The 18,935-nt window shown below is 39.9% G+C and overlaps 1 protein-coding gene across 1 annotated transcript in view; it reads right to left on the minus strand.

The window, feature by feature from the left end:
• Positions 1–288: 288 nt before the first annotated feature.
• The window catches only part of ano1a (anoctamin 1, calcium activated chloride channel a), a 295,780-nt gene continuing 277,133 nt past the window's right edge, over positions 289–18,935 (minus strand). Inside the window, exons 26-28 of the mRNA XM_063061696.1 lie at positions 14,222–14,406; positions 8,628–8,733; positions 289–5,473 (exon numbers count right to left, since the gene is read on the minus strand). Coding sequence (XP_062917766.1) covers positions 5,183–5,473; positions 8,628–8,733; positions 14,222–14,406 — 582 coding nt within the window. The 3' untranslated portion in view covers positions 289–5,182. The remainder of the gene's footprint in view (positions 5,474–8,627; positions 8,734–14,221; positions 14,407–18,935) is intronic.

Below are 18,935 nucleotides of genomic sequence, written 5' to 3' on the forward strand. Positions count from 1 at the left end.
GTCAGGCAGCATCTATGGAAAGGACTAAAGAGGGCTTCAGCTCCAGATGTTGACTCCTTAAATAGACTTTGCCAGGGGAGAGTCAGTATCCTCTCAGTCAAGGGGTAAGCTAATCAGAAACAAGTAAATGAAGGCTTTCCGAATGATAATTCAAGCAACGACAGTCAAAAGTAAATTGAAATAAAGGAGCACTATGGATGTACTAGTCTGTTTTTTTTTAAAAAGAAAATTTTAAACTTAGAGAATGCCTTACTAAATATAATTACATTTACAATGTTTGACCAGGACCAATTTTTTATTTAATCCAATTACTACTGACAAAACAATGCAAGAATTTTTGACATTCAAAAAGAATGTAGACATAAATGAGAAGCTAAATTCTTAAGGGAAAATGACTTGAAATGGGGAAATGAACACCAAAAGGGAACATAATGGGGGCATTTGAGCATAAGAGATTGTACTTGGAGGATGACAGCTGAAACATACGTGCACAGCACATTCCCTGTAATGAAGCAAAGTTAATATGAAGTGATTTCCCATGGTTTTCTTTGTTTTGTGGCTATCTGTGGGAAGACAAATCTCAGGTTTGTATACAGCATTCATACTTTGATAATAAATGTACTTTGAATCTTTGAATGCTTTGAATGGTGTGTGATCATTACAGAATATATGAAGGAAACCATGGCACAAAATAGGATAAAAGACATGTCAGATTAAAAACCCTAAAACTAACTTTTAATTTTTTTTCTCAGCTTTTTCATTATTCATATTATTTTCCCATAGTGTACAGAGATAAACTTGTCAAAATCATTAGTGTACCACTACAGTGTATTCCTGTGACACACATTAGACCAAGAAAAGTAATTGCTTATAAGCAGAATTCCTTACAACAAACTTGACTAAATTAGTATACTGATTATGTAAAGAACAACATTGAGACCCTGGTAACAAGTTGAACATGGCAAAAAAAAAATGTTGAGTGTATGTTTAAGTAGGGTTATTGCATGTATATTTGTTTTTTAACAATATTTCATTCCAACAGTCAAATGGTTTTATGGTTGAGACACAAATTATAGCCCTTAATATTCAAGGACCATAAATCATTTTATATATATTGTATATCAGGATAAGACTTATGGATCTTTTGAATTTTTTCAGGTTCCCATTTTTTCACAATTTTGAATATACTTTTGCATAAAAGTACACGACACACATACATGTGATTGGAAATGTTTGCATATACAGTAGGCTAGATTTCTGTTTCAAAAGCATATTTATTTTCACTCCCTTGTGTATTGTGGAGTGTAAAGAAGTGATCTAAGTACACATTTTTGTTAAGGAGTACCTCTTGAGAAAGAGAATCTGTGAAAAAGTGTCCCAACCATAATTTCTAACAAACAAAAATATGTTAAAATAAAACATTTACTCCAAAGCAAATACCACTTTCAGAAGGTGATGCAGAAATCTATACCGAAGAGCTCCGTATCTTCAGAGCTACAGCAGTTTTGAAAACCAAGGTGCTCTACTAGAATGGAAATCTGAATCTGTAGCCCCTGCATTTGAATAGTAATATAGCAACTATTGATTGTACATGCATCTTTCACATTACAATCCTCTTCCAGCACTTAGTAGAACTGAAAGTTCCCTCTCCCTTTTTATTATATAAATAAGATCCCTGGGAACCTTGTTCAAAAAACGTCTAAATTCATTGAAGAGTAAATTTGACTGATTACTTACAAGCAAACTTTCAAACTGTGCAGAATACGTGCATGAGAAATGCCACTTGACCCAACGCATTCTCAAACAGGTTTCAGCCTTTGACTTGTTGACATGTTGCTAAGAATTTCATGTTTAGAGAAATTTAGACTTTTTCCCCAATTTAAAAAATCTGCCAAATTAGTTCAATTTTGCTCCCCTCTGTCCTCTAAGCATTTTGAACATATTAATTCATGCTTTCTTTAGGCTTTGACCTCAGGAACAAATTATAAATCACCCATTTCACACTTGCATCAAATCTGTCCCAAGGACATGAATTCCTTCATGTTCTTACTGTACAGGTAATTGCTCCACAGTAAGAACATAAAGGAATTATTGAATTAAAAAAAAAATTCCTTCATATTCTGATTTTGGATGAATTACCTCCTGCAGTATTAATTCCTACATTGGAGGGTTGGGAGTAAGGGGCACGGTATGATGCAAGGAAGACATTTAAAGAAGCATTCAGACAACCCATTTGATCTAATGGAAAAATCAGTTGGAGAATTGGTCCAAAGAGAGAAACAGTAAATTGGGGAAAAAATCTTTTTGTTGAAGATGTTTTTACAAATTTGTTCAGTGGGGGTCAGGTTGAAAGTGGCAACAAGACAACAGTGGGGTTAACATAACCATAAAGACCATATGAGGGAGAGGTCAGTGATGGAAACTGGGCTGACTGTTCTACATGGCATCCACGCAAACTCCAAACAACACTCCCTCCAGTTTTAAACTTGAATATTCTTACTCCCACAAAGGCAGACAATGCTGAGAAGCCTGGAAAAGTCATTACTATGTGTTTACAAAATCAGAGAGAAATTGAAAAATGTAAAATGAAACTACTTCAAGTCATTTGTTTTTCTTTATGGGCCGGGTCGCCTGGGCAAGGGTGTATGATGTTGAAAGACCTGAAACACCTGACGACCCCAGGTAACATCACTGATGATGTGCCCTAGCTTAGCATCATGCAGATGTTTCTGTAAGAACTACAGTACACCATTCAAGGAAATAATTTTCCAAAATCACCTGAGTGAAGCCTTTCATTCAACTATTCCCTATTGTTTCGCATATAAAGGAGCAATTGTATTTTAACTTCCAACAAAACACACTGGCATTATTATTATTAAAGCATTTTGTTTTAAATAGTTAATCTAATGTGCGTATCTTTTGATTTTTGTGGTGTATTTTAGTTTGCCTTTGATAATTTAATTGGACTTAATTTTAAATCTCTATATGTGCTCAAGCCTATATAAAGTAATCTAGGAGAGTATTAATTGTGCATCCTATGCGGTTATGGGAGAATGTGCTTTCCAGTGGGGCTTTGACCATGGTTTAGGGTTGATTGATGGTGAGTTAACCAATGCATTAAACTGATGATCAAGTTTGCTACAAGTCAGTGTGAAAAATATTGGGAAAAGTATGAACCAATTAAAATGTTTATTAATTTTAAGACTGTCAAATCAGACAGAATTATTAGAATCGGCCAGTTTACATAAAAACATTGGCAGATGGGGAACTCAAGGTGACTGCATACCAGAATTTGTAAGCATAATGAGAGACTTTACATTATAGAGAAAGATCGCACAGATAGAACCAGGCATCAAAGCTCAGCATAGTGTCCTGGGTAGAGAAGTGCAAAACTATGGAAGAAAAATATCAGATAAATATGCTCCAATCCAAAAAAATGCATGAACTGTTGCAGAAGTAAAAATCAACTGACAAGCAATGATATTGAGGTAATTATACATAATGCATTAAAAGAAGGAAATTCCATATAACCAATGTACATGTTACAGGTTGAAAACCTTTACATGGGGAAATTCACTCCAAATACAATGTATAATATTGTGTTTCAACATTTTCTATTATTGCAAGAACATTAAACACTAAAGTGCTCTTAAATTCCTAAAAATCAAAAATGATACATAAATAGTGCACATTTCTAACTTTGATATTAAAGCTTTGTGAAACCTAACATTACACTTCTGATCTAGTGCCTAAACAATAAATCAAATTATGTCCCTCCCTACCGCACCCAGTCCCCAATGTAATAGTTTGCCAAAGGCACTATCTTAATTCAATAGTTGAGAGATCCCTTCCTACAGCAGGTTGGGGGGGGGGGTGGGGGGCAAAAATGAAGAAATGTAAAGAAAGGAGGGAAAAGAAAGGATTTTGTCAAACTATGACTCTAGGTATTTGTTCATACAGTTTAGTCTCCTGTATCAGAGAAGCAGCATCCAGAAAGTCTACTGAATACAATTCTGTCTCAGTTTGGATCGGGATCCTAAAACGTGTCCCCACTACTTTTCCGTAAGAAACAATTCTTAGAATTTGGGACTCCACCAGGAATGAATCCCCTTTATTCAGCCAATCAAATCACTGGATGCTAATGACCTATCTACTCAAGATAGTAAATGGTTTATACTTCAATCAGGATCCTGCTGGCATTTGTGAAAATTAAGGTGCACGATTTGAAGCTAACTACAAAGACTCTGGAGCCCTTCTGTGAAAAACCACCATAAGGCAGATGACATTGTCATGAGAAGAAATTGAGATTGCAAGATATCCAGGCATTGGCGAGTCCTGTCACGAGCTAGGCCGTGATTTCATTCACATGCTCATTTTAGCAGTGCTGATGAAGGCAAAAGGACAGTACTGCTATGGAAAGTATTCCAGGATTTTCCATTAATTACATAAACGTACGTCTGTAATAGGATAGGCAAGTACCAAGCTGCTTTGGGGTTATTAATTCTAACTGTGACTACAGAAACAGTTTTCTAGCTCCTTGTCAGTATTCCCCGTTTCCCTCTCAGCCAAAATGGGCACTCTTTCAAATTGCTGGTGGAGAGTTCCTACGGATTGGAAACCTCGATCTGAAGTGAACTTGCGTTGTTTGCTCAAGCTGTGGTTGCTTTAGATGGAGGGTGTAAGAGTTAGAAGGAGCAAGAGCTGCATATCTTCCCTTACCCAAAGAACCAAGCAGGAATAGAGTAAAGTCAAATGCTGACTAATTATATCAAATTTAAAACACAGAACCTAAAATAATTTTGCCAAAAGAAGCTCAAACTTTTGCCTACGTTGCTCTAACCCCCTACCCCCCACCCCCACAGAAAACTTCAGGCTAAATTTGCTTTTATTATGTAAGAAATGGAAAATATCTGGAACATTCCTGTGGAATACAAAACAGTGATATTCCCTGCATTTTACTGTGTAAAAATAGATATTTTTACAGTTAAGTCATGGTCCACCTCATCTGTAAAGAAAGTGATTCTAGCATCAATGTTTTCAAAATGGCAACATGAACAACAGTAAACTTAAGCTGTCCATTGAAGGTGTGCCCTTCAAGATATTGCTGCTCCGTTAGAGTGACAGCTTGCCATATTGTGGAATGCCCCAAACTAAAGAAACTTGTTACTTTAAAATCAGTTCCCTAAATTACTTCCTTTTCTGTATTTATAAAATTGGATTGGGAAGCATCCGCTTCAGCCGTGCAGTGTTCAGACAGTTCCATTGGATTTTCTGTGGAACATTCGTCAAAGTTCTCCTCTGTCCTCTCTTTCTCTTGCGATGAAAGTGCCTCCACTACTTGCAGCTTCGTCTGCTCCTCTTTCAGGAACAGCTCCACCAATAATAACTTTTCTTTTGATATGCGTTCGCTGATTTCTTTTGGAATGTCTGGGATCATCCAGTCTACAAAATCGCTCATGAACATAACTAGGTTCTGTAAAAACAATGGGAGAAGGGCAGTTAGTAGAACTACAAAAGTTAGTTTCAAAGAGATGAATAGACTCCTCCACATCTTTGAGACTCAACATTGCCTGGGGGGAAACTGCTTCGTCAAACATCATCGCTCCACCTGCCACAAAAGGTGTTTTTCTCCAGTGGCCACCCATTTTAATTCTACTTCCCATTCCTATTCCAACATCTTGGTCCATGACCTACCACGATGAGGCCACTTTCAGATTGGAGGAGAAACACCTCACATTCTGTTTGGGTAGCCTCCAACCTGAGGTAATGAACATTGATTTCTCTAAAATTCCAATAATTTCTTCCCACCTTATTTCTTTTTCCACTCCCATTCAGCTTCCCCTCTTACCCCTTCCCTTCTCCTCACTTGCCTATCATCTCTCTCTGGTGCTCCTCCTCTCTCCCTTTTCCCATAGTCCGCTCTCCTCTCCTATCAGATTCATTCACTAGCCCTTTACCACCTATCTTCTCCCCCCCCACCCACAGCTTTTCACTTCATTCACCCTCCCCCACCCACCTACCTTCCCTATCACTTGCCAGCTTGTACTCCATCCCCTGCCCTTCACCTTCTTATTCTGGATCCCCCCCCCCCCCCCACCTTCCTTTCCAGTCCTGGTGAAGGGTCTCGGCTTGAAATATCAACGGTTTATTCCTTTTCATAGATGCTGCCCGACTGCCTAAGTTCCTCCAACATTTTGTTGTTTGTGAACCTCTGGCAGACCTACAAACACAGCATACCAAAATTGTCTCCTGAACTTTAACTATTCTAATTACAACTCAAACTCAAACGTCATCAAATCCTATTTTTAATTAACGCCATCTCAAAAGATTCTACAGAACTGCAATAGTCATTCAGCAAATCATAAAATGGTTATAGAACAAGGTGGCCATTTGGCCCATTGAGTCCATGTCAGCTCCCCATGACAGCAATTCACCAGCTCCATCATTCTTTTGTGGTATTTTTTGAGGCAAAAATTTCCCCATTACATTTATCCAATTTCTTCTTGAAGGTCACCATAGAACCTGGCGTCACTTCATCTGCAGGCAATAATTATCAGGTTCCAAATACTTTTTTTCCTCATCATTCTTTTTCATGTCTTATGCCTGTGACCTCTAGTCCACTTCTACCAATGGTAACAACCCTCCATTATCTACTGTCCCAATTCCACCTTATGTTATACTGTATGCCTCTATCAAATCTTCCCTCAGCTATGTCTTCACCAGAGAAAACTGCCTGTCATCCACTTGCAACATTCGCGGCTGTCCCCAGCACATCATAACGTCATTAAAGCAAATGGCGCATTCTAATGTATGTTTTCATGTACATGTGATAAATAAATGAACCTGAAATCATTCTCGAGTCTTTTTTGGACCATCTCTCTTAACTTCTTAACATTCCTGGAATGTGCTAAGCAACCTATAAAACACTAAGTATTATCTTTAAAATTTCTGCATCATAACCTACAGTACCATACAAATGTTTTAGGCGCATTATGGTCTCCTTTAAAAGTAGAAACATCTCCACATCTACACAATCATATCCATTCCTAATCATAACAACTTCTTATTGGGTTACAAATTTATGTCGAAACAAATACCTGACTAGATTCAGGTATGGATTTCCTGTGGAATACATTGTCAATGAACGAGTTGTAATTTATCTCAAATTAAATGTTTATCATAAAACAAACGATGAGTTTATAGGTATCAGGTACACTCATCTGAGGGAACAAATGTTTATTCCTAATTAAATAAGTATTTTCTCTAAAGCAAAAGCCTGCATTTACACTCAGTGGCCACTTTATTAGGTACAGTGCAAAAGTCCTAGGCACATTTCTATAGCTAGGCTGCCTAAGACCTTGCAAAATACTGTATATGTCAACTTGGAGTGGAGAGTGAGTTTGTAAATCTGGCAGGAGCAAAGGATGTTGGGAATAGCGAGGGTGGAGCGCCGTGGGAGGGGTGTGGGGCGGGTGGCATGGAAGGAATGTCAGGGTGCAGGGGGAGGGGTGCGCAGGTGCAGACATATCTGGTCCCAAGACATCATTTGATTCCAAACAACTGGTTTATTGATCATTACAGAATGTATTTCTGATTCTTTCCTGCACCCTCCCCTCTCCCTTCCCCTTTTCCCAACAATGACTTCCCCCTCTCCGTGCCCCTTCCTACTCTCAGTCCACAAGAGAGACGCAGTGAATCAAAAACTGCTACTTCCACCTTACTGAAAAGGTGCTCAAACAATTCCCGTTGAATTGGCAACTTACAGGGCAATTCATTGGGTACCTCCTGTACTTAATAAAAAGCCCACTGAGTATACTTTAATTGTCTTCTGCTGCTGTAGCCCATTTACTTCAAGGTTCGACGTGTTGTGCATTCAGAGATAGTCTTCTTCACAACACTATTTTAATGTGTGGTTTTTTTGAATTACTGTTGCCTTCCTGTCAGCTTGAACCAGTTTGGCCTTTCTCCTCTGACCCCTCTCATTAACAAGACATTTTTGCCTACAGAATTGCCACTCATCACGTTTTTGTTGTGTTTCACTCCATTCTGTGTAAATCCTAGACAGCGTTGTATGTGAAAATATCAGGAAATCAGAACCACATCCATCTGGCACCAACAATTATTCCATGGTCAAAGTCACTTAGTTCACTTTTCTTCCCTTTCAGCTGAACCTCTTGACCATATTTGCATGCTTTTGTGCATTGAGCTGCTACCACATGATTGGTTGATTAGATATTTACATTAACGAGCAGGTCTACAGGCCTACCTAATCAAGTGGCCACTGAGTGTAGATAATAGTGCATCTCTTCTAATTTAGTGTCCTGTATTTCTGCTCATGAAATTGGGGGAAAGGAATACAGACCAACTGACTGCTTTACAGAAGACCCCTATTTAATCCATAAGCGACTGAGAGCTTCCAGTTACCAGTCTCATTAATTACCCTTTCACATTGATCAGCCACCTTCAAAAATGGAAGTGACATCTAGTTCATCAGACTTGATGTCACAGATCAAATACTTGCAAGACTTTCTAAAGACAATCCTCATTCCCCTATTGTCCTCTCCTTTGACTTGCTCCAATGTTTCTGCATAATTTATCTAAACGGGGCAGCAGTTCCAACCACTTACCTGAAAAATGATGACAAATGCCAGCCTCGCTGCTAAGACTGACCAGAATTCCTTTGACAGGTCATATGGTTGAGAAGACCATGGAGGTTCCCTGTAGTCTTTGTACCTAAGATGACATTTAAAAAATGAATTAAATATTTAACAATTAATCCTATTGCCACAATTACATTAGGACTTCATAAATCAGGGCATCGAATACAGGAGTCGGGATGTTATGTTAAAGACGTACAAGATGTTGGTGAGACCAAATTTGGAGTATTGTGTGCAGTCTGGTCACCTACCTACAGCACAGATATAAATAATCTTAAAAGACCATAAGACAATAAGACAAAGAAGCAGAATTAGGCCATACGGCCCATCGAGTCTGCTCTGCCTTTTAATCATGGCTGATCCTTTTTTTCTCCTCATCAACCCTATTTCCCGGTTACCTTTGATGCCATGCCCAATCAAGAACCTATCAATCTCTGCCTTAAATATACCCAATGACCTGGCCTCCACAGCTACATATGGCAACAAAGTCCACAAATTTACCTTCCTCTAGCTAAAGAAATTTCTCCGCATCTGTTTTGAATGGACTCCCCTCTATCCTGAGGCTGTGCCCTTTTGTCCTAGACTCTCCCACCATGGGAAACATCCTTTCCACATCTATTTGGTCTAGTCCTTTCAACATTTGAAAGGTTTCAATGAAATCCCCCCTCATCCATCTAAATTACAGCGAGTACAGACCCAGAGCTATCAAACGTTCCTCGTATGATAACCTTTTCATTCCTGGAATCATCCTTTTGAACCTAGTCTGGACCTTCTCCAATGCCAGCACATCTTTTCTTAGATGAGGAGCATAAAACTGTTCATAACACTCAAGTTGAGGCCTCACGACTGCCTTATAAAGCCTCAGCATCACACCCCTGCTCTTGTATTCTAGACCTCTTGAAATGAATGCTAACATTACATTTGCCTTCCTCACCACCGACTCAACCTGCAAGTTAACCTTTAGGGTGTTCTGCACAAGGACTCTTAAGTCCCTTTGCATCTCAGATTTTTGGATTTTTTTCCCCGTTTAGAAAATAGTCCGCATATTTATTTCTATTACCAAAGTGCATGACCATGCATTTTCTAACATTATATTTCATTTGCCACTTTCTTGCCTATTCTCCTAATCTGTCTAAGTCCTTCTGCATCCTACCTGTTTCAGACATATAGCATAAAAAGAAGTGGTCCCAACACCAACCCCTACGGAACACTACTAGTCACTGGCAGCCAACCAGAAAAGTATCCTTTTATTCTCATTCACTGCCTTCTTCCAATCAGCCAATACTCTAACCATCTTAGTAATTTTTCTGTAATACCATGGGCTCTTAACTTGGTAAGCAGCCTCATGTGTGGCACCTTGTCAAAGGCCTTCTGAAAGTCCAAATATACAATATCCACTACATCTCCTTTATCTATCCTACTTGTAATCTCCTCAAGTAATTCCAACAGGTTCATCAGGCCGTATTTTCCCTGAAGGAAACCATGCTGACTTTGTCCTATCTTGTCCTGTGTCACCAAGTACTCCATCACCTTGTCCTTAATAATCGACTCTTAACATCTTCCCAAACACTGAGGTCAGGCTAACTGGTCTATAATTTCCTTTCTACTGCCTTCCTCCTTTCTTAAAGAGTAGAGTGACATTTACAATTTTCCAGTCCAATGATTCAGAAAAAATCATTTTTAAAAGAGTGCAGTGAAAATTTGTAGGATCGTTCTTGACACTGGAGGACCTGAGTTATGGAGAAAGGTTAGAGAGATCACGATTTTATTCCTTTGAGCAGAGGAGAACAAGGGGAGATCTTATATAGGTATACAAAATTATAAAGGGTGAATGCATGCTGGCTTTTTCCTCTTAGCTTGGGTGAGACTGAAGTTGGAGGTCTTAAGTTTCGGGTGGAAGACGAAATATTCAAGGGGAACATAAGGTACTCATAGGGCGGTGGGAGTGTGGAACGAGCTGGTAATAGAAGTAAAGGATGCGAGTTCAATTGTAACATTTAAGAAAAGCTTGTCCATAGATGAGAAGGGTATGGAGGGCTCTGGTCTGGGTGCAGGTAGATGGGACAAGGCAGATGATCAGGTTGGCACGGACTGAATGAGCTGAAGGGATTCCTGTACTGCAGTGCTTTATGATTCTATGCCACACTGATAATGTGGCTTATAACTCCCATTCTGGCAGTGGCACAGTTGAATAAAGTATTTTATTGATATTGGGATTAAGTCACAATCGGAATCAGGCTTAATATCAGCAGCGTATGTCGAGAAATTTGTGGCAGCAGTACATAATAATAGGGAAAATCGTGAATTAAAGCAGTTAAACTACATAAGTGGCGTGAAAAAAAGTAAAGAGGATATGTTCATGGGTTTAATGTCCATTCAGAAATTGGAATGGCAGAGACTCATTTGCATCCAAGGAAATTTTATTAAATAAAAAAAAAATCAAGAATGCAGCCCAATGTTGAAATGGTTAGGAAGAGAGGGGTTGGATGACTGATTATACTCCTAGGGTTTTTTTTAGTAAATTAATACACATGCATACTCTTATAATATTACTATGATTGGGGATGTGCTCCAGGAGTCTGAAGACCCACAGTCAATGCTTTAGGAACGGCTTCTTCCCCTGTGCCAAATTTCTGAACTTATGAATCCATAACACTACCTCGCTATTTGCATTCGCCACCATTTTTATTTTGTAACTTATGGTAATTTGTAATGTGTTGCATTGTTGCCACAAAGCAACAAATTTCATGACATATTTCAATGATAAAAATACGTGATTCTGATTGTACATTTGAATCCAATTTGCAAAGATCACTTTCCTGCACTGTAAATTCTATAATTCAGTTAACTTTACATCCATGACTTTGGCTTTGAGCTGAATAAAGTCCAAAGGTGTGTGTGTTGTCCTTTTTTTAAAGTGATCAGACAGACTACGTGAACACAAATGAAACAGCTTCATCACCCTGGTTTAGATGTTAAGCGAGACATCAATTTTAAAATCATGGGGCTCACATTGAATCTTTATGAAAGGCAATTATATTTTTTTTTAGAAATCTAACCAATTATGTAGCTAGGCTACTTATAAAACCAAGGAAATTAAAAGCACACTAAGTCATTCAGCCCACTTCAGTCCATTGCCTGCTAGGTTAATTCCATTTTGTGCATTTCAGACCACATCAGCTGGATGGCTTCTACGAAATCTTATAGTGAACCGATTTAAAACAAAATGAGTGAACAAAAATGATCAATTTCAGTATAATATTTAAAGTTACTAGCCCAGTATAATAACCATTATAATCCTCTATTGCCTTAATAATTAGAAAAAAATTATTTACTGAATTTAATTATTTATTGAGATACAGTGCAGAATAGGCCTTTCTGGCCCTTCAAGTCGCACCACCCAACATTTAACCCTAGCCTAATTACAGGACAATTTACAATGACTAATTAACAGACTAAACCGTCTGTTTTTGGACTGGAGGAAACAGGAGCAGTCAGAGAAAACCTATGCATTCTACAGGAAGGATGTACAGACTCCTTAGAGATGACATCAGCAGTGAACTCTGAACTCTGACGCACCAAGCTGTAATATCGTCATGCTAACCTCTATTCTGTGCTACCACGGCACCTGGTTGCCATAAACCTATAACCATCTACTGTGATGAAGTGCTTTGAGAGGTTGGTCATGGCTAGAATTAACTCCTGCCTAAACAAAGGACCTAAACCTATTGCAGTCTCCCTACTGCCACAATAGGCCTATCGTGGATGCAGTCTTACTGGCTCTCCACTCGGCTTTGGATCACCTGGACAAGAGCAATACCCATGTCAGGCTGCTGTTTATTGATTATAGCTCTGTGTTCAACATCATCGTTTCCTCAGTACTAATCAACAAGCTTCAAAATTTGGGCCACTGTACCTACCTCTGCAACTGGATCCTTGACTTCCTCACCAGGAGACCATGGACGGTGCAGATCGGAAATAACATCTCCCCCTTGTTGACAATCAACACCTGCATGCCTCATGGATGTGTACTTAGTCCACTGCTCTACTCTCTCTACACCCATAACTATGAGGCTAGGCACAACTCAAGTGCCATTTATAAATTTACTGATGACACAATTGACACTGGCTGATTTTCAGAAGGTGATGGATGAGGAAACATACAGGAGTGAGATAGATCAGCAGGTTGAATGGTGTCACAAAACAACAACCTTGCACTCAGTGTCAGTAAGACCAAGGAATTGAATGGGGACTTCAGGGAGCGGAAGGTGAGGGAACACACACCAGTTCCTATCAAAGGGTCAGCAGTGGAAAGGATGAGTAGTTTCAAGTTCTAGGGATCCGGCATCTCTGAAGATCTATCTGAAGCCCAACATACTGGTACAAATATGAAGGAGGAAGTCCAGCAACTATATTTCATTAAGAGGTTGAGGAAATTTGGTATGTTATCAAAGACTATACATGCAGAGACCACTATGGAGAAATCTGCAAAGGGTTGAAAAACTCAGCCAGCTTCATCATAGACAGTAGCCTCCCCATCACTGAGACATTTTCAAAAGGCAATGCTTGAAAAAGGTGGCATCCATTATTAAGGACCACATCACCCAGAAGATACTCTCTTCTCATTACTAGCATCAGGGAAGTACAGAAGCCTGAAGACACACGTTCAATGTTTTAGGAACAGCTTTTTCCTCTCCACCATCAGATTTCTGAATGGAGAATGAACCAACCCATGAACACTACCTCAGTTTTTTGCTCTCTTTTGGCACTGCTTACTTAATTTAATTTTTAAAATACATTTCATATTTTAATTTATGGTACTTTTTAATGTATTGCACTGTTCTGCTGCCACGAAACAACAAATTTCATGGTATACTGTATGTCAGAGATATTAAACACGATTCTGATTCTAATTATAAAGTACGATCTGCTGTGACTTTATGTTCCTACCAGACATGTACCATTGATCAGTGACATTCTTCAGTCACCGTGAGTCTTGTATAGCAAATAGATGGCTTAGATTCATTTCAACAAATCTTTGGCATTGTTTTACTATTTTCTTGTATTTAGCTTTTGGAAACGGTTTGGAATTTGGTCTAAATCCAGGAAAACAGGGAGCAGGAAGAGATCACCAGCCCCTCAAACCTGCCCCACCATTCAATATGATCATTGCGGATTTGTGATGGCCTCTGCTGAACCAGTTTCCTGTTGTCCTCAGTTTCTTGATCTTTTCAAGTATTTATCCATCTCCAACTTAAATAATCTGGCCTCCGCAACACTCTAGAGCAGTGAATTCGAAAGATTCTCTGTCCTCTCAAATACCTCAGTTTTAAATGATCAGTCTCTCATTTTGTAGTTATGGTGCCCAGTCTGAGTCCCTCCCACTTGTGTTAACATCTCAGTGTCTACCCTGCCAAGTCCCCTAAGGATACGGTATATTGAATAAGATCACCCCTCATTCTCCTGAACTTCAAGAAATCGAGGTTAAACTATTTAGCATTTCTAGACTTATAATGAGAGAAAGATGTGGAGAGGAAAAATTCACTCTCAACAGTTCAATCTACCTGCAGATTTCAACCTTGTATCCAAGTGCCATTGGCTCAAGTGGCTCTGACCCCGGTTCAAAGTGGCTCACGTTGAAGTAAGACAGAGTGTTATTGGTGAACCCGTTCAATGTGCCGTCCGGACTGTACAAGTACATGAAGACTAAGCGTGGAATGAAGTCAGAAGTGAATGAGATAACAAATGCCTGGTGAAAGAAAGAAAGAGTTCAACTCTAATAGCTGTGTGAATTATGACCAAGTAAAAAACGAACGCATGGGAAGATACAAAATGCTCATTAAGGTTTTGAAAAGTCTGCTAGTAGTGGGAATTTAGGAAAGAAAATCCTTTCTCTTTCCTCCCAGAACAAATCTCATTCTCCACCCCAATGACATCCAAATTTGTTGAATAATTGTCATTAATTCCCAGCACCTTTGAAGTCACACCCCACCACCCTACATCACTCAGTGCTCCCCCCACCACCACCACCTTCAGCATTATCAATTCTTTAACAATTGATATGGTAACCACAATTCACAAGTAACGTACACAAAAATACACTCATTTATTCAGGTACAGGAATGGAGCCTGGAGTGGTCTTCTGTTGCCGTAGCCCATCCACTTCAAGGTTCAATGTCTTCTGCACATCAATGTTGTAACACGTTGTTGTTTCAGTTACTGCTGCTTTCCTGTCAGCTTGAACCAGTCTGGACATTCTCCTCTGATCTCTCATTAATGAGGTGTTTTTGCCTCATAGAACTGCCACTCACCGGTTGTTCTTTTGTTTTTTTTAATCACCATTCACTGTAAACTCTAGAGAGGATTCCCAACCTGGGGTGGGGAGGTCCATGAACCCCTCAGTTAATGGTAGAGGGTCCATGGTATAAAAAAAAAGTTGGGGATTTCCTGCTCTAGACACTGTTGTGTGTGAAAATTCCAGGAGATCTGCAGTTTCTTAGATACATAAACTACCCCATCTGGCACCCATCTGACAATCATTCCATGGTCAAACTCATTTAGATCAAATTTCATCACCATTCTGATGTTTGGTCTGAACCTCTTGACCATATCTTTATGCTTTTTACGCATTGAGTTGCTGTCACATGATTGGCTGATTTTTACTTGCATCAACGGACAGGTGTACAGCTGTAACTAGTAAAGTGGCCACTGAATGTACGTGGTGTGTTTCCCTAACTTGATAATTTCTTAACTGGCAAATTGAAGCCAGCTTGCTCAGGATCAAATATGGAGTTGCACATCTGGTTAGAATTTAACATAAATGATAGCGACTGATGCAGACTTGTTACACTCTTGGTCGAGAAGGACCCCTACTGTTGAAGGGGTGATGTACAAGTTCTTATGTGCTATGCAAATTCCTGCAAGATATTTGTAAAATATTGTTGTAATAATCATAAACAGAAAAAATTCTGCAAATGCTGGAAATCTAGAGCAACACACACAAAATCCTGGAGGAACTCAGCAGGTCAGGCAGTATCTGTGGAGAGGAATAAACAGTCAATATTTTGGGCTGATGACCTTCTTCAGAACTGGAAAGGAAGGGGGAAGATTCCAGAACAAAAAGGCGGGGGGAAGGGAAGGAGGACAAGTTACAAGGTAATAGATGGAGCCAGATGGGTGGGATAGGTAAAGGGCTGGAGAGGAAAGAATCTGATTAAGAGGAGAGTGGACAATTGGCGAAAGGGAAGGAGGAGGGGACCCAGGGGAAAGTGATAGGTAGGTAGAGAAGAGGTAAAAGGCCAGAGTGGGGAAGAGAAGGGGGAGTGGGAGGGATTTTTTTGTACTGGAGGGAGGGATCAATATTTATGCCATCATGTTGGAGGCCATCCAGATGGAATACAAGATGCTGCTCCTTCACCTTGAGGGTGGCCTCTTCAAGGCACAAGAGAAGGATGTTATAATAATCTGCTGTTTTAGCAGCTGGACAAAATAAATATTGCTACAACAAAATTATATTCAATATTCTTCCTTATTGTCCCAATTATTTTTCATTTTCTTACAACATGGAAGAAAACGATTTAGTTCTTTAGGTTGGTTCTCAGAACAATGCTGTATCTCTAAATGAAATCCAATCCCATTCGGATAATTTTCCCTGCTAATCTAACCTCTCAGATGCTCATCCACTCCACCGCCCGGTAACACAGTGGGTCATTTATAGCGGTTAATCAACCTACCAGTACATCCGTGGGGCATGGAGCAAACCTGTTCTGACGGCAGAATGCCATGCAGTCACAGGAGATGGTGTAGACTCCAGACAAAAAGATGTCAGGATCAAATCCAGCCTACTGAAGCAGCATAGCAGTAACACTTAGTAACATCGCTGTTCCGCCCAAAGTTAATTTGCCATAAATGATATTTTAATAGTTTTATTCATGGAATAAAGGAGGCTTTTGGATATTAATCCAGTAATTAAATTTACTATGCTCCTGTTAGATTAAGGTGTAAATTGTTAGTAATTGTTATTTTTCTTCTATTCAGCTTTCTTTATGCTTGCTTTTATGTTTGTATAATCCCCTGTTTGTCTGTAAAAGTTACAACCATAAGACATAGCAGCAGAATTAGACCAATTAGGCCAGAATTAGGAGCAGAAAATGAATCTCAGGATAATATATGGTGACATATACTGCTAGTCTTCTGGTGCTGCATGTAGAAAGATGCACAATTATCCTTGCAAGTAGAAAAAGTGCTACACTTGGCCCAACAACTCCTCCCTCATACCATCCAGGGCCCTAAATAGTCCTTCTAGGTGAGGCAACACTTCACCTGTGAGTCTGTTGGGGTCATATACCGTGTCCCGGTGCGGTCTCCTGTATATCAGTGAGACCCAACGTAGATTGGGAGACCACTTCGCCGAGCACCTATGCTCTGTCTGCCTGAACAAATGGGATCTCCCAGTGGCCACCCATTTTAATTCCACTTCCCATTCCCATTCCGATATGTCCATCCATGGCCTCCTCCACTGTTGTGACGAGGTCACACTTAGGTTGGAGGAGCAACACCTTATATTCTGTTTGGGTAGCCTCCAACCCGATGGCATGAACGTTGATTTCTCAAACTTCCGGTAATGCCTCCCCACCCCCCCCCCCCCCTTCACCATTTCCCATCCCCTTTTCCCTCTCTCACCATATTTCCTTGCCTGTCCACTGCCTCCCTCTGGTGCTCCTCACCCCTTTTCTTTCTTCCATGGCCTTCTGTCTCTTTCACCAATCAACTTCCCAACTCTTTACTTCATCCCTCTACCTTCAGGTTTCACCTATCTCCTTGTGTTTTTCTCCACCCCCTCCACCTTTTCAATCCATTCCTCAGCTTTTTTTTTCCTCCAGTCCTGCCGAAGGATTTTGGTCCAAAACGTCGGCTGTACTCTTTTCCATAGAAGCTGCCTGGCCTCCAGCATTTTGTATGTGTTGCTTGCAGCATCTGCAGATTTTCTCTTGTTTGCAAAATTAATTAAATAGCATTGGAAGGGAATGTAAAATTTTGAATTGTCTGCTTTGGAGTCTTAGGGTCAAACTTCTTAGGGAACCTCAAGCTGCTGTTTTTTAAGCCGCAAGGACATTTCTGCAGTTTGATCTGTGGCTCCCTCATTTTGGCTGCTGATCAGAGGTTGGAGATTTGGGGAAGTGAGCAGAAGAATAAGTCAAGGAGCAAAGTAACCAACAATGTTCCAAAAGATCTGGCATTTTTCCCAAAGGAGGATTAAAAGGTCGAAGAGAAGGCTTTGTTCCCTTCCCAGTAGAAACTTTGATTTAGAAGAGAAGCGCAACAGCTGCAGAAAACCAATTGCCTTGGAAATATTTCCCATAACGACAAACATTCAGTGGTTCAATAAATCATTATTGAGCTTTGAGGTAGTAAATTCCAGAATCACGATCCAACACTGGTGTCTTAAAAGGGGAACATGAGCACAAGAGATTCTGCAGATGTTGGAGATCCAGAACAAAGCACACAAGGTGATGGAGGAACTCAGCAGGTCAGGCAGCATCTATGGAAATGAATAAGGAGTCTACGTTTTGGGTCAAAACCCTTCATCAGGACTTGATGTTGATCATCTGTCCTGATGAAGGGTCTCGGCCTGAAATGTTGACTCTTTATTTCTTTCCATAGATGCTTCCTTACCTGCTAAGTTCCTTCACCATTTTAGTTGTCTGGCTTCACCCTGGATCTAACAAAATATAAATTTAAAGAAAAAAAAGTTAGACCGTAGTACTCCAAAGTAGAAAATTGAAATCCTCGCAGATCCTTGGAATTTAGATTATGAAGACGCGCAGTCCTCTTTTATTGTCATTTAGTAATGCATTATCTCCTTTCTGTTTCAAATGTTTTTTTTTTGTATTGTTTTATATGCAGAGATCTCAGACATCATCTCCACTTGTTTACCAAATGTGCCACAGGTAGCTGGTGCAGAAGTTGCCGACCATTTGTGGGAAGACAAAGCAGCAACATCCTCCGGACTGCAAATCTCCCACAAGCGGCCTGAGTTTCTCAGAGTTTACAAGGAGCCAACATACTTGTCCTTTTGTTTCTGGATGGAATGAGAGCTGGCAACACGAGACAAGGTTTACAAGTTGGCCACACTTGGCGCTAGAACTTCAATGCAATTTTGCCGCTGGATCTGGTGACAAAAGCAAGGCCAGCATTGGTTGTTCATTTTCAACTGCCACTGAACACAATGACTGGGTCAGCCTTTTCCGAAAGCACCTTGTACTGTAGAAGAGTACA

Source organism: Mobula hypostoma, chromosome 11 (assembly GCF_963921235.1).
Source record: "Mobula hypostoma chromosome 11, sMobHyp1.1, whole genome shotgun sequence".
Classification (NCBI taxonomy): Eukaryota; Metazoa; Chordata; class Chondrichthyes; order Myliobatiformes; family Myliobatidae; genus Mobula; species Mobula hypostoma.